The sequence below is a fragment of the Sardina pilchardus genome, chromosome 19 (genome assembly GCF_963854185.1).
Source record: "Sardina pilchardus chromosome 19, fSarPil1.1, whole genome shotgun sequence".
In the NCBI taxonomy this organism is placed as follows: domain Eukaryota; kingdom Metazoa; phylum Chordata; class Actinopteri; order Clupeiformes; family Clupeidae; genus Sardina; species Sardina pilchardus.
In genome coordinates this window covers 3,232,332-3,248,399 of record NC_085012.1, presented here as the reverse complement: position 1 = coordinate 3,248,399, position 16,068 = coordinate 3,232,332, and the positions used below count along the sequence as shown (strand labels likewise).

Sequence of the window (16,068 nt, the reverse complement as noted above, 5' to 3'; positions counted from 1 at the left end):
CATGAGGGAAATTCAGTTCTCTGCATTTAACCCAATTAGTGAACACACACAGCACACAGTGAACACACAGTGAGGTGAATCACACATTAACCCAGAGCAGTGAGCTGCCTGCCCAACCAGCGGCGCTCGGGGAGCAGTGAGGGGTTAGGTGCCTTACTCAAGGGCACTTCAGCCATGGACTGGTCAGGGATTGAACCGGCAACCCTCTGGTTACAAGCCCGAAGCCCTAACCAGTAGGCCACGGCTGCATTCATTTTGGAGGGAACACAACCAGTTAGGGGTCGATGATATTATTCTGCTGAAAAAAACAGCCTGATCAGCTTAGTGGTTTGCTAGTTGACTAGCTTATTTGACCACACTGATGGTTGACCAGTTAGACCAGCAAAACTGGTCCTACCACCTCCAGTTGATCATTTTAGGTCAGCAAGTCCACCTGGTGGTCTAACCAGCTACACAAGCAAAGACCAGCAAGAGAGCTGGAAGAAAACCAGCAAAGACCAGTTAAAACCAACTAAAACAAGCTAAACTGGTTTCTAGCTTCTTTTTTTTCAGGGTACTTTCCCCCATGTGTACATGCTTTATGTCTGGTAGCCTACCAAAGTCACTCCTGCACTATCAGGTCAACAGGTGTCTGCACAAAATCAGTTAAAACAGATATATTTAAATAGTTACAAAAATAAACGCAAGTTACTGACTGTTGCTATCAGCTAGTTGGTTAACTTTGCAGGCTAACTAGCCAACTAGCTGGTTCATTTAGGATCTTAGGTGGCGCGTGACGCCTAGGACTTGGCCAGCTTGCTCGTGAAGCAGCAAAATCCACACAGGTTCTCCACACACCGTTACCTTTTCAACAAGTTGTGTTCGGGTTTTTTTTTTTTTATCACAAGTGATATCCTCAATCTCCATTGTTCTCTCAGTCTCCCTTGGTGTTTTGTTGGCTACCACTTTACATTTGCTGAGGGAAGAAAGCTCAAAGTGCAAGAGTTACCATGGAAACACCCAAACTTCGTCAAGGAAACGTGAGTGTGTTGTGTGAGGCTCTACTTCTGAGCATTCATTGCGCGTGGAAGGCAACCCAGGAATGCTAATGCAAGGTGAGAGAAGCAGTGCTAAACTGTGATTTGGTTTAAACTTATACAGTAGCCTACTGTATTTGCTGAGGTTTCATTGTTTAATTTTTCGAGGAAAGTTTTTGTTTTTAATGTCAGGTAATGACACATTAATGTTTCAGTGACGATAGCCTATTCAATTTAGTTGTAGATTTATGCATGCAATGTGCATATGAGAACAACTGTAGGCTAAATCACGATCCTACTCAAGTGGTGTTTTCAATGGGTTGTGCTTTTACTTTTCATTTGTTATCATTTCCTTCTCTTCTTCTGCTTGCTATTCTCTTCTCTGTGTGCTGGAGGATATGTGGACAAGTCAAAAGCAGATTACTTTGACTGACAATACACAAACAAAACGCAAAGTCATTTGACAAGATAAATCTTCAATTTCATCACAGCCTGTGCACAGTGCATCTGCTGATAGACTGAAGCGTGCAGCATGTCTGAGGAGAATGGTAGTTCTCACCAGGGGGTGGAGGAGGAGGAGGCTTCATGCCCAGGCCAGAGCAACGAGCCTGGGGAGGAGCCATCGTCACACTCCCCTACCCAGCAGAGTCCGCACCCGGAGCTGGAGCTGGTGGGCTCGGACGGAGAAGGCCCTGAAGCCGAAGCAAAACCCAACTCACCCAGCCAGCTGGTCTCGGACCCGAGCGAGGCGGCAAACACACACATTTCCAACTCACCCAGCCAGCTGGTCTCAGCAAACACACACATCTCCACAGCTCAGGACGTGACTGATGTCCACCCTCCACTCATCAGCATCACAACAGGTAGCCTGTACACCTGAACTATTGAAATCCTTACGGGTCCAGCAGCTTGAATGTACTGTAGGCCTATTGCAGCTTCTCATTTGCTCATTGTGGGTTGTATAAAATGAGGATTCTGTAAGTCTCATATTCCACCATTTTCATATGATTACTTTCAAACGTGTCATTCAGGTTGAGTAGCTAAGCGTGCTACAGGTGTTTTTAGCATGGAATGCTTCCTGATGTCAATCAAACACTTCTATAGAGGCTAGAGTCTATCCAGTGAAGTGCACTGTTCCCCCCTTCTCATGATTGACAGGTGTAAGTGGGCACAAAAGAATTGGGGGCCAGAAAGTAAAGAGCAGCAATCCGGCGTCCTCGTCTGTCGTCGCCTCGCCGGTCTCCACGGCAGCGGTGAGGGGTCACTTTGTTTACGTTTGCACGATGATCACTGTGTGTGTGTGTGTGTGTGTGTGTGTGTGTGTAGTGTGTACACATGCACATGGTTGTGTATGTGTCTTATGTGAAAACTATCTAGAAAACTATCTAGAAAACTAGAAAACTATCTTCTTTTGCTATTTCCTCCCTTTCTCCCTCTCTCTCTTCCTCTCTTTTCCTCTCTCTTTCTCTCTCTCTCCCGCTCCCTCCCTCTCTCTCTCTCTTCGTTCCTCTCTCTCTCTCTAAACTACCTATTTCTCTCCCTCTCTCTCTCTAAACGACCTATTTCTCTTCCTTTCTCTCTCTCTCTCAGGTCTCAGGCAAGCGCTCAGTGCTGCTGTCTAATGAGGCGCGTAAGGAGATGGCCAAGCAGGCGAAAGCCCTGAAGGACGAGCGCCGGGCCTCCATGGACAGCCGCCACAAGTACCTGATGTCCAAGATGGCCGACGGCCTCAGCCTGGGGGAGGCCGAGGTGGAGGAGGCACTTGTCTCTGATGAGAAGGTCGGTCACTGAGACGAGCACCCACACACACACCCACACACACACACACACACGTACACACTCTCTCTCTCTCTCTCTCTCTCTCTTTCTCTCTCTCCATCAGCACCTTGAGAGTCTCCATTAATGGCTGACATGTTGCAGTCTAGTTGGGAAAGAGCCTGAGTGCTGCGCTAAAGAGTCCTCCTCTCCTTGGTGCTTGCACCCACACCACACACACACACACACACACACACACACACACACACACTCTCTCTCTCTCTCTCTCACTCGCTCCCCTTGAGAGCCTCAGTGCAGCTCTAAAGAGTCGTCCACTCCTTGGAGCGTGCTGTCCCGAGTTTCTGTGTGTCACCTCCTCCTCCTCCTCCTCCGATTCTACAGTACAGATTAAGTTCTGAACTGCATGTGAGATCTCAGTTCTACAGGCCAGATTAAGTTCTGAGCTATCCACGATATTCCGCAGCCAACAATGGGGGTCGCCATGACACCGAAACGGTTTTCTATTTCCGGCGAAGCTGCATTGTATCTGTTTTAACGTGACGGTTGACGGTGCTTAACATATCATAACGCATATAAAAGTAAACTTTTCTATTTTATATCGGTTATATATGATGTAGTATATACATGCTGAGGGCAGAATTGTCAACATTTCGAAAGAAATCTAAGTTGAGGCATAATCTAGTTAGCTATGGAGAACGCACATGTTAACAGAATGAACGGAAGTTGAAAACAGTATCGTAACCATCGCAACGATACATATTTCCGGGTTAAGGAATCAGGTGGATATGTGCAGGACATGTATCACTCTGTAGTCCATTTAAGGCACCCATGGTTACAATGTTATTTTAATACACCCATGGTTACAATGTTATTTTAATGCACCCATGGTGCAAGAGCTGTACATGGAAGATAAAGACTGCGTTTGATGGTATGCATGTCTGGTTTGGCTGGATAAAGACTCGTTTGCAGACAAATGATATGCTGTGTTCTCCTCCTCCTCACAGTTCAGTTTGATAGAGGAATTCTTTGCAGACCACGGATCAAAGAGATTGCTCTTCTTCTATCAGGCGGCACCATCGGTAATGTACTCATAATGCTTACTGTACGTCTCTGGCAACACTGAGATATTGCCCCAGGAGACCTTTCTCATCTCTCTCTCTCTCCCTCTCTCTCTCTCTCTCTTCACTCTCATCTCTCATCTCTCTCTCTCTCTCTCCCTCTCTCTCTCTCTCTCTTCACTCTCATCTCTCTCTCTCTCTCTCTCTCTCTCTCTCTCTCTCTCTTTCTCTCCCTCCTTAGTCTCAGTGGAGTCATCACTCCAACTCAGACACCATCAGCTCCACAGCCAGCCAGAAGAAGCTTTTCATCACCACGGGGACTGCCGAGGTAGACGATCTGTTCTAATCATGATCGCAGGGGTCAAAATTAACTTTTTGAAATGTGAATATCTACCAGCCAGACACAGATGAACTGGTAAAATCCACCAGCCATTCAATAGGAAATATGTATTTTCTGTCTGAAATCTACCAGCCAACTTCAAAATTTACCAGCATTTGGCTGGTGGCTGGTGCTAATTTTGAGCCCTGCATGAACGATAGCATGTGTCCCCCACAGGATTCATTGGTGTTATTTATTTATGTATTAGTTTCTCAATGTGGTGGCCCACACCAAGGCATTGTATGCTAAGTCTGTGTCTGTAGACAATATCCTCATCTACTTGGCTGAACTCTTCTCTGCTCACGCACTGGCCTAATCTGAGTACAATGCAATAGCCAGGAGGGGGCGCCATCGTCTTACAAAACAGCCTGAGAACAAGGGGCAGCCATAGCAACAGGAGTGCGATGGCGTCTCACCTCTCCTTGCCTAATGCAACTGAGCTGATATGGCATTGTGTTGTGTTGTATTTGTTGCCATGGAGAAGTGCTGTGTTTACTGACCCCTGTGTGACCCCTGTGTGACCTCTCTGCAGGGCCTGCTTGGGGTGTGTTTGTTTTTCCTGCGCAGCACGGAGAAGGCCATAACGACCGCCAGTGTGTCCCAAGTCAGTCCAGTAGATGATCGCACACACACACACACACGCACACACACAAGCACACACACACACACACACACACACACACAAACAGGACCGATTTGCATGCCTCAGCCATTTGTCCTTTTTCGTTGCTCTGGTATCGCACACAAACTCACACACACACACACACACATACTTACTCTCTCTCTCTCTCTCTCTCTCTCTCTCACACACACACACACACACACACACACACACACAATAGGAATAATTTGCATGCCTCACTCACTCACTGAAATCACTTACTCAATCAAACACACACACACACACACACACACACACACACACACAGACACACTCTCTTATTCAACTCATTCTTACCCTTTACAGGAGGTGAACTTTGGAATGCTCGATTGCACCGAGGGGAACCTTTTGCACAGCTTGGAGAACCTTTTTTCCCGGGTCATGTTGCCAGCTCTCAAGTGTCAGGAGGTAAGTTCCAGTTCCCGTCCACTGCTCTCCCTGGGCACTGCAGGCTGGACTGTGCTGTGGTCAAAATGAATCCAAGACAACTGGTGTGAGACTGCAGCTTTATTCTTCATACCAGGAGACTGTTACCCACATGAGATGCCAATAACAATCCCACACATCTGTGGGAGAAGCCAGTTCTTACACCCTTAACACACACACCCACACACAGACAATCACAAGATACTTCCCCCAATAATGATGTGCAGTTGCGCATGAATGAGCTTATATGCAGTTAATCCAAACATGCCAGTAAATGAGAAACCTGAGGCCTAACAGGGGGGCTACACCAGGCGCGTAACTGAAGCATTCCGTTCGCGACGCGTATTTTGCAGCCGGTCGCAGCAGTTAATTATCACTGTAGTCAATGGAAGTAGCTACACCAGACGCAACAGTGGCGCGTACATTCGAAAAAAATAGACCCATCTTCTAATATGGATTTTACGCGTCGCGAACGGAACGCTTCAGTTACGCGTCTGGTGTAGCTCCCCTGTAAGAGTAGTGTAATCAGTAGAAATGGACCCCTACAATTGCTGTAGCTAAACTGTATGATATATGATAATATGTATTCAAATTGATATGTGATAATATGTATTCATATGTTTGGGTGTAATATGTATTCATATGTATGGGTGTAATATGTACTCATATGTATGGGTGTAATATGTATTCATATGTGTGGGTGTAATATGTATTCATATGTATGGGTGTAATATGTATTCATATGTATGGGTGTAATATGTATGTGTGGGTGTAATATGTATTCATATGTGTGGGTGTAATCATTAGACATGTAAACACACGGCTGTGCTACTATTGGGCGTCTTCTGTATATGATGCTCCCTCTAATCCACTAAACCAGTGTTTGTGTGCCACTACAAATATTCTGAATCACACATAGATTTGGGTGGAGTGGGACAGCTGTTAGTTTCATCAAAAGCCCCAAACGTTTCCCTCCGCAGGACTGGGGTGCCATCAAAGAGGGCCTGAGGAGCGTCCACATCCAGGACTTCCTGAGCTCCGTGGACCGCTTTGTCTGCAGTCTCTCTTCTGCGCGCCTCAACATGGAGGGGAGGTTCCAGCTGGAGGAAGTGGACTCGGCTCCCAACCTGAACAACCTCCTGGACCCAGCGGACTACACCGCCGCAGGTAGCCGGTTACTGACCCACCCAATCAGCATGAGACATCCTCCACTCACCACCCAATCAGCATGAGACATCCTCCACTCACCACCCAATCAGCATGAGACATCCTCCACTCACTCCTAAGATCAGGACTAGTGAGGCAGTGGCAGGGTGGGCACAGCAGTGGGTACAGCAGTGGGTACAGCAGGGTGGGTACAGCAGTGGGTATAGCAGTGGGTACAGCAGTGGGTACAGCAGTGGGTACAGCAGTGGGTATAGCAGTGGGTATAGCAGTGGGTACAGCAGTGGGTACAGCAGTGGGTACAGCAGTGGGTATAGCAGTGGGTACAGTAGTGGGTATAGCAGTGGGTACAGCAGTGGGTACAGCAGTGGGTATAGCAGTGGGCACAGCAGTGGGTACAGCAGTGGGTATAGCAGTGGGTACAGCAGTGGGTACAGCAGCAGGGTGGGTACAGCAGTGGGTACAGCAGTGGGTACAGCAGTGGGTACAGCAGTGGGTACAGCAGTGGGTACAGCAGTGGGTACAGCAGGATGGGTACAGCAATGGGTACAGCAGTGGGTACAGCAGTGGGTATAGCAGTGGGTATAGCAGTGGGTACAGCAGTGGGTACAGCAGTGGGCACAGCAGTGGGTACAGCAGTGGGTACAGCAGTGGGTATAACAGTGGGTACAGTAGTGGGTATAGCAGTGGGTACAGCAGTGGGTATAGCAGTGGGTACAGCAGTGGGTATAGCAGTGGGTACAGCAATGGCAGAGTGGGTCAGACGCAGGTGCTGTAGATTTCCTAGGTTTTATGACATCACTCCCAGGGATAATCCACACACTTATTCACAGAGGTTACACTTACTGGAATACCTGACCACGGTCCTGCAATCTGACTCCTGCTCAATAGTAAAGCATTCTTCAGGACAACGAGCACACTGTCCTCGTTGAAACCTCTCCTTCCCTTACTCTCCTTCCTCCTCCTCTCCTCTCCCTCTTCTCCTCTCCCTCCTCCTCCTCCTCCCTCATCTCCTGCTCCTCCTCCTCCTCCTCCTCCCTCATCTCCTGCTCCTCCTCATCCCTCACCTCCCTCACCTCCCTCTCCTCCTGCTCCTCCTCAGCGAGTAACTCTGAGCTGGTGGAGCGTGTGGAGGCGGTGCTGGTGTGCTGGGCGCGGCAGATTGAGCTGGTGCTGGCGGAGAGTGAGCAGATGAGGAAGGAGGCGGACGACATCGGCCCCGCCGCAGAGCTCGAGTACTGGAAGAGCCGCATGACCACTTTCAACAGGTGCCCTACCTCCCCTCACCTGCAGCACTACCTCACCTGCAGCACTACCTCCCCTCACCTGCAGCACTACCTCCCCTGCAGCACTACCTCCCCTCACCTGCAGCACTACCTCCCCTCACCTGCAGCACTACCTCACCTCACCTGCACCACTACCTCACCTGCAGCACTACCTCACCTGCAGCACTACCTCACCTGCAGCACTACCTCACCTGCAGCACTACCTCCCCTCACCTGCAGCACTACCTCACCTGCAGCACTACCTCCCCTCACCTGCAGCACTACCTCCCCTCACCTGCAGCACTACCTCACCTGCAGCACTACCTGACCACATCACTACCTCCCCTCACCTGCAGCACTACCTCACCTGCAGCACTACCTCCCCTCACCTGCAGCACTACCTCACCTGCAGCACTACCTCCCCTCACCTCACCTGCAGCACTACCTCACCTGCAGCACTACCTCACCTGCAGCACTACCTCCCCTCACCTGCAGCCCTACCTCCCCTCACCTGCAGCACTACCTCACCTGCAGCACTACCTGACCACATCACTACCTCCCCTCACCTGCAGCACTACCTCCCCTCACCTGCAGCACTACCTGACCACAGCACTACCTCCCCTCATCTGCACCACTACCTCCCCTCACCTGCAGCACTACCTCACCTGCAGCACTACCTCCCCTCACCTGCAGCACTACCTCCCCTCACCTGCAGCACTACCTCACCTGCAGCACTACCTCCCCTCACCTGCAGCACTACCTCACCTGCAGCACTACCTCACCTGCAGCACTACCTCACCTGCAGCACTACCTCCCCTCACCTGCAGCACTACCTCCCCTCACCTGCAGCACTACCTCACCTGCAGCACTACCTCCCCTCACCTGCAGCACTACCTCACCTGCAGCACTACCTCACCTGCAGCACTACCTCACCTGCAGCACTACCTCACCTCACCTGCACCACTACCTCACCTCACCTGCAGCACTACCTCCCCTCACCTGCACCACTACCTCACCTGCACCACTACCTCCCCTCACCTGCACCACTACCTCCCCTCACCTGCAGCACTACCTCACCTCACCTGCACCACTACCTCCCCTCACCTGCAGCACTACCTCCCCTCACCTGCAGCACTACCTCACCTCACCTGCACCACTACCTCACCTCACCTGCAGCACTACCTCCCCTCACCTGCACCACTACCTCACCTGCACCACTACCTCCCCTCACCTGCAGCACTACCTCACCTGCAGCACTACCTCCCCTCACCTGCAGCACTACCTGACCACAGCACTACCTCCCCTCACCTGCACCACTACCTCCCCTCACCTGCAGCACTACCTCACCTGCAGCACTACCTCCCCTCACCTGCAGCACTACCTGACCACAGCACTACCTCCCCTCACCTGCAGCACTACCTCACCTCACCTGCAGCACTACCTCACCTGCAGCACTACCTCACCTCACCTGCAGCACTACCTCACCTGCAGCACTACCTCCCCTCACCTGCAGCACTACCTCACCTCACCTGCAGCACTACCTCACCTGCAGCACTACCTCACCTCACCTGCAGCACTACCTCACCTGCAGCACTACCTCACCTCACCTGCAGCACTACCTCACCTCACCTGCAGCACTACCTCACCTGCAGCACTACCTCCCCTCACCTGCAGCACTACCTCCCCTCACCTGCAGCACTACCTCACCTGCAGCACTACCTCACCTGCAGCACTACCTCACCTTCACCACTACCTCGCCTGCACCACTACATGCCCAAACAAAATGAAAACATCAAACACATTCTTGTAGTTGTAGAAACACCATTCCATTTTGATGCCGTTGTTTTCATTGTAGCCTGTGGAATATTACTGTAAATTCAAATTTTTTAATCCTTTCCCATCTCAGTGGGTACTGTAAATGAATGGAAGCTATGCCTTTTACCACTCTTACCACCAATGTTATCCACTTTGTTTGTGAGCCAGTAATTGACGTTGCCAGGACACCGGGTGAAGCGGCGTTGTATTGATTTTGACCCTTTTCATATGATGGTAGTCTGACTAAAAGACAGTGCCTGACACAACCTAAGCCATGTAAAAGTACATTTTTTGAATAACTTTGAGTGCAGAATTGTCATCATTTCAAAAGTAATATAAATTGAAAAATATTCCTACTGAGACTGCACTAAGTTATATGTAAAAAGAATGGCCGGAAGATTAATTAAGATTAATAAGGTGGATAGTGAGACTTCTTGCAATGCCTGTCTGGTGTTGTGTGTCCTCCCTTCATGCGGGTCCAGCCTCCTGGACGAGATCAAGAGGCCGCAGGTGAAGAAGGTTCTGGGGCTGCTGCAGGTGGCCAAGTCCAAAATGCTGAAGCGCTGGAAGGAGCTGGTCAGATTATTACCTTGTTCTTCCTTTACAGTTCTGTCTTAATCAGATTATCACCCCATTCTCCCTTTACAGTTCTGTCTTAATCTGATTATTTAGATCAGATTATCACCCCATTCTCTCTTTAAAGTTCTGTCTTAATCTGATTATTTGGATTATCACCCCATTCTCCCTTTATAGTTCTGTCTTAATCAGATTATCTGATTGTTTACATCCTATATTAGATAACTCCTGCTGGTCTGTAATCTATAGGAGGTCATAGTTGCATTATATTTCCTTTCCTTTAGATTTAGCAGGGAAGACACTTCATATGTGTGCAGCTGCAGGGTGTCATGTATGCTAAATCCCTCTCTGTTTTTATCAAAGGATGGGAATATAACGGTGGTGGCCAACGAGGCCAAGGATAACGTCAAGTACCTTTACACGCTGGAGAAGTTCTTTAGACCGCTGGGAACGTGCACTCCTGTAAGTCTCTTGTCACTTCTATGCTGTTTAGTCTATCTGAGTGTACTCTAGATATACTCTAAAGCTGCTGTAAGTCTCTTGTCACTTCTATGCTGTTTAGTCTATCTGAGTGTACTACATTGGTGCCATGGTATCTATGGTATCTATATCATGTACTGTATTGACATTGGTGCCGTTGGTATCTATGGTATTGTATCTATATCATGTACTGTATTGACATTGGTGCCATGGTATCTATGGTATTGTATCTATATCATGTACTGTATTGACATTGGTGCCATGGTATCTATGGTATTGTATCTATATCATGTACTGTATTGACATTGGTGCCATGGTATCTATGGTATCTACTGTATATCGTGTACTGTATTGACATGGGTGCCGTTGGTATCTATGGTATCTATATCGTGTACTGTATTGACATTGGTGCCGTTGGTATCTATGGTATCTACTGTATATCATGTACTGTATTGACATTGGTGCCGTTGGTATCTATGGTATCTATATCGTGTGCTGTATTGACATTGGTGCCATGGTATCTATGGTATCTATATCGTGTACTGTATTGACATTGGTGCCGTTGGTATCTATGGTATCTACTGTATATCGTGTACTGTATTGACATTGGTGCCGTTGGTGCTGTTGGTCCCTGTTAGAGCAGCATGCTGGAGCACATTCCTCACCTGATGAACAGCATCCGCATGATCCACAATGTGTCCCACTACTACAACACCTCCGAGCACATGACCTCCCTCTTCGTCAAGGTCACCAACCAGATGGTCACCACCAGCAAGGCCTACCTGTGCCAAGGGGTGGCCAAGCTCTGGGACCTAGACAGGTAGGCACCGGGGTTTGGCAGGTTTTAATCCACACTGGATTACTTGTTCTGTTTGGCAGGTTTATGATTATGGCGTTCATTATAGACTAATTCAAATAGTTCTCGTTCCATCTCGACAACATGATTTGTTTTCTTGTAATGGGTTAAAACGGTGCTGCTTGATTGTGTTTAGAGAGGAGCTGCTGAGGAGAGTTGGGTAATGGGTTAAAACAGTGCTGAGTAATTGGGTAATGGGTTAATACAGTGCTGCTTGATTGTGTTTAGAGAGGAGCTGCTGAGGAGAGTTGGGTAATGGGTTGAAACAGAGCTGAGTAATTGGGTAATGGGTTAATACAGTGCTGCTTGATTGTGTTCAGAGGGGAGCTGCTGAGGAGGGTTGGGTAATGGGTTAAACTGCTTGATTGTGTTCAGAGGGGAGCTGCTGAGGAGGGTTGGGTAATGGGTTAAACTGCTTGATTGTGCTCAGAGGGGATCTGCTGAGGAGGGTTGGGTAATGGGTTAAACTGCTTGATTGTGCTCAGAGGGGATCTGCTGAGGAGGGTTGGGTAATGGGTTAAACTGCTTGATTGTGCTCAGAGAGCAGCTGCTGAGGAGGGTTGGGTAATGGGTTAAACTGCTTGATTGTGCTCAGAGGGGAGCTGCTGAGGAGGGTTGGGTAATGGGTTAAACTGCTTGATTGTGCTCAGAGAGCAGCTGCTGAGGAGGGTTGGGTAATGGGTTAAACTGCTTGATTGTGCTCAGAGGGGAGCTGCTGAGGAGAGTTGGGTAATGGGTTAAACTGCTTGATTGTGTTCAGAGGGGAGCTGCTGAGGAGGGTTGGGTAATGGGTTAAACTGCTTGATTGTGCTCAGAGGGGAGCTGCTGAGGAGGGTTGGTGAGTGTCTCCTGCTCAATCAGGAGTACCAGCTGTGCTTCCAGAGGGTGCGGGAGAAGCTGCGGGAGAACCCTGAACACAAACAGTTTGAATTCAGGTAAACAAGCAAACAAATCCCAATGTGTAAACAAGCAAACAAATCCCAACCTGTAAAAGTACTCTGGAGAATATTGTTCCTGGTCAGTTCTTAATGTTGTGATGATCAAAGGGCCAAATAGACCTTAAACTGTAACCTTTAAACGTCCTAGAATGCCGTTAATAGACCTTAAACTGTAACCTTTAAACGTCCTAGAATGCCGTTAATAGACCTTAAACTGTCACCTTTAAACGTCCTAGAATGCCGTTAAGTAACTGACTGTGAACAGTTGCTAAAATTAGTTTCCAGTGAGTGTGTTTTTTTTATAGTTATTGTATGATTTATGTTTAATACTTTAACAGTTTTGTGGGAAAAATGATTCTTATACACGTGGTGGTGACCTTTGAACCTGCTTGGCGCATTGACTTGTTTGTGCTCCACATGGTGCGGCAGTGAGAACTACATCTTTGGCAAGTTTGACACGTTCTGCAAGCGCCTGGACAAGGTCGCGGACGTGGCCCGGACGCTGGAGGAGCTGTCCTCTCTGCAGCACATCAGGGTGGAGGGGACGGAGAAGATTTATGTGCGCTACCAGACTATCGTGACAAGCATCAAGTCCAAGACCTACAATGTTCTTGACCATCGCAAACTAGAGGTGAGGACAAAATACAAAGCAGGACACAGACAAGTCACATTCAGTTATATGGCTTTCTAGTTTCTACCAAGGGCAGGGAAAGTGTATGACAATGCTATTGCATTGTTATTTCTGGATAGCAGTGGCTGTGTGTGGGCATGTCTGTTTTATATGAGACTCATAACAGTCTTTTCCTATAGCCTGTAATTGTGTAGAAACATTCCTCTCTCTCTTTTCGTCATCAGTTTGATGGTGATTATGCTGAATTCAAACTTCAAATCCAAGGCTTGCTCAGGTCACTCCAGGCACTGTTGGATGCTTGGTTTTTGCGGAATCTTTCTGTGAGTCTTTTCATAAAACAAAGAGATACATTTTTTACAGTAAGCCTAGATCCTCACCTTGAAATGGTATTTTATTTGTGTTCTTTTCCCCTGCAGGCAGAGCGAATGCTTGGGCTGTTGGCGAAGTTTGAAACCGGGCTGGGCAAGCAACTGGACCTGACAGAGAAGTACATGTTTGTTCTCCAACGTTATGGTCACGAGCTGGAGCAAGTGCGGAAACTTTACCAAAAGCAGCGAGACAATCCTCCTATTGCACGAAACATGCCCACAGTGAGCCTTCACATCTGGTCCTGACTGACTAGACACACAGCAGTGATGTATCCTAATCTCTACACACACACACACACACACACACACACATGAAATGTTTGCACATTGATTACATTACGTTAAAATCCTATTGCACTGAACTAAACTAAACTGTGTGTTCTATTTATCCGGTAGATTGCAGGGAAAATTCTGTGGTCACGACAGCTCTTCAGAAAAATTGAATTGCCAATGACTCTGCTGAAAGACAAACTGGATATACTCAAGGTATTACTTAATGGCTTCTGGGACTGCCTGCCTTTTAGAATAAGAACACTGGCCAAAAATGCACTTGCATTTTTTTACTGGCTTAACACAGTGTAATTATTCGAGCCAAGTTATTCAAAGAATGTGTGTGCCATTTTGGACACTTCCTTTGTTTTCTAGCCTTTTCCCCACATGATTCTGCGTTCTTATCCATCAGCCATAAAAAACATCTAAGACCTTCCCTATGTTTACAGGCTCCTGAGATGAGATCTAAGACCTTCCCTATGTTTACAGGCTCCTGAGATGAGATCTAAGACCTTCCCCATGTTTACACTTCACAGGCTCTTGAGATGAGATCTAAGACCTTCACAGGCTCCTGAGATGAGATCTAAGACCTTCCCCATGTTTACAGGCTCCCTAGATGAGATTCCCTACGTTTACTCTTCCCAGGCTCCTGAGATGAGGCCAGTTATCCGGGCCTATAACCAGATGGCTGCCGTGCTGCTGGAGTATGAGCTGCTGTACCACAGGGGCTGGGCGCAGGCCGTAGAGATGGGGCAACACGGCCTCAACGCCACTCTCCTCATCAGGCACCCCGAGACCAAGGTCAGACTCCCCCAGACCAAGGTCAAACTCCCCAGACCAAGGTCAGACTCCCCCAGACCAAGGTCAAACTCCCCAGACCAAGGTCAGACACCCCCGGACCAAGGTCACACTCCCCCAGACCAAGGTCGAGCCTCCACATGGCCCTTATCAGCCTTTATTGGCCCTGATCGGCTTCATGCTGATGTGATGTGTGTTACAGTATTCGTACATATATACTGTATATATAGATATATATATATATATATGTCTATAGATTAATGTGTAGGACTATGCAGAGAAATGATTGCTATAGATTACAGTTTCAAAATAGCTAAGCATTAGCAAGATTTGCCATAATGTATACTTTTCCAAACATATAAAGTATGTGTATGGAGAGCATCTAGCACCACATCTAACAGAATACAGGACAATGTCACTGTAATGTTGTTTTTCCAGGAGATCTTTAAATGAGGATGAGATCAGTGTAGTGTTGTTTTTCCAGGAGATCTTTAAATGAGGATGAGATCAATGTGATGTTCTCTTCTCAGGAGATCTTCTCATATGAGAACGATATCAATGTGATGTTGTTTTCCCAGGAGATCTTTACATACGAGAATGATATTAATTCAGTGTTGTTTTCCCAGGAGATCATTATATCAATGTAATGTTGTTTTCCCTGGAGATCTTTACATACGAGGACAATATCAATGTGATGTTCTCCTCCCAGGAGATCTTTGTCAATCTGGACCCTGTGGTGCTGGAGGTTCTGCAGGAGGCCAAGTGTATGAGCAAAATGGGCTTCTCGGTGCCCAAGGCTCTTCTGAGCATGTGCACCAGAGAGGCCCAGCTGAAGGCTCAACAGAACGCGTAAGTTGCCGTGATCTGTCCAGTGAGACAGATGTAGCTGAACTGATGGGTTGTGTTGAGCTGAACGGACTAGAGCCGTTACCTCCAGAGTTGAGTTAACCTAGGGTTGAGTTAACCCAGAGTTGAGTTAACCTAGGGTTGATTTAACCTAGGGTTGAGTTAACCCAGAGTTGAGTTAACCTAGAGTTGAGTTAACCTAGGGTTGAGTTGAATTAAATTAAACTGTTTTAGAATGTAACTATGTCATGCCATATACAGTACAAGAAGCCTATTCCATTAAACTCGAACATTCAAATTGAATCAGCCTCTACCGAAGAGTGTAGTTTAATTGAACTGAACGTGACGGCTAAACATCCAAGTGCTTTGCAGCCTTCAGGAGCTGCTGGAGGAGTTCCAGGTGTGTGTGAGCCGGATCCCTGCGCTCCTCCTGCCCGTCACACAACCCTTCTGCAGCCGCGTGGAGAACACACTCACGCCCGGCCTCACCACGCTGTCCTGGCGCTCCCTCAACACACACACATGTGCGTACACAAGAGAAGGGTTCATCATTTCAAATCCACCTTAAGAATGTTTCATTGCTGACATGAGATGGTCCAGTGTGTGAATGCAGTTTAGTAATCTGATCAGTAGTTGACATGAGATGGTCCAGTGTGTGAATGCAGTTTAGTATTTAGCGTGTGTGTATGAGTGTGTGTTCTTCTCCTCCTCAGTCCTGGCGTGTGTGTAAGAGTGTGTGTAAGAG

General features: G+C 47.8%; 1 protein-coding gene across 1 annotated transcript in view; it reads left to right on the top strand.

Annotated features, from left to right (window-relative positions):
- The first annotated feature begins 1,548 nt into the window (after positions 1-1,548).
- dnah5l (dynein, axonemal, heavy chain 5 like) overlaps positions 1,549-16,068 on the top strand; it is a 107,755-nt gene continuing 93,235 nt past the window's right edge. The window contains exons 1-20 of the mRNA XM_062521861.1: positions 1,549-1,879; positions 2,175-2,269; positions 2,607-2,795; positions 3,797-3,867; positions 4,136-4,178; positions 4,762-4,833; positions 5,197-5,298; positions 6,297-6,483; positions 7,583-7,748; positions 10,043-10,136; positions 10,500-10,598; positions 11,255-11,436; positions 12,288-12,407; positions 12,840-13,041; positions 13,266-13,361; positions 13,458-13,631; positions 13,806-13,895; positions 14,325-14,480; positions 15,187-15,326; positions 15,696-15,847. Coding sequence (XP_062377845.1) covers positions 1,549-1,879; positions 2,175-2,269; positions 2,607-2,795; positions 3,797-3,867; positions 4,136-4,178; positions 4,762-4,833; positions 5,197-5,298; positions 6,297-6,483; positions 7,583-7,748; positions 10,043-10,136; positions 10,500-10,598; positions 11,255-11,436; positions 12,288-12,407; positions 12,840-13,041; positions 13,266-13,361; positions 13,458-13,631; positions 13,806-13,895; positions 14,325-14,480; positions 15,187-15,326; positions 15,696-15,847 — 2,761 coding nt within the window. The remainder of the gene's footprint in view (positions 1,880-2,174; positions 2,270-2,606; positions 2,796-3,796; positions 3,868-4,135; positions 4,179-4,761; positions 4,834-5,196; positions 5,299-6,296; positions 6,484-7,582; positions 7,749-10,042; positions 10,137-10,499; positions 10,599-11,254; positions 11,437-12,287; positions 12,408-12,839; positions 13,042-13,265; positions 13,362-13,457; positions 13,632-13,805; positions 13,896-14,324; positions 14,481-15,186; positions 15,327-15,695; positions 15,848-16,068) is intronic.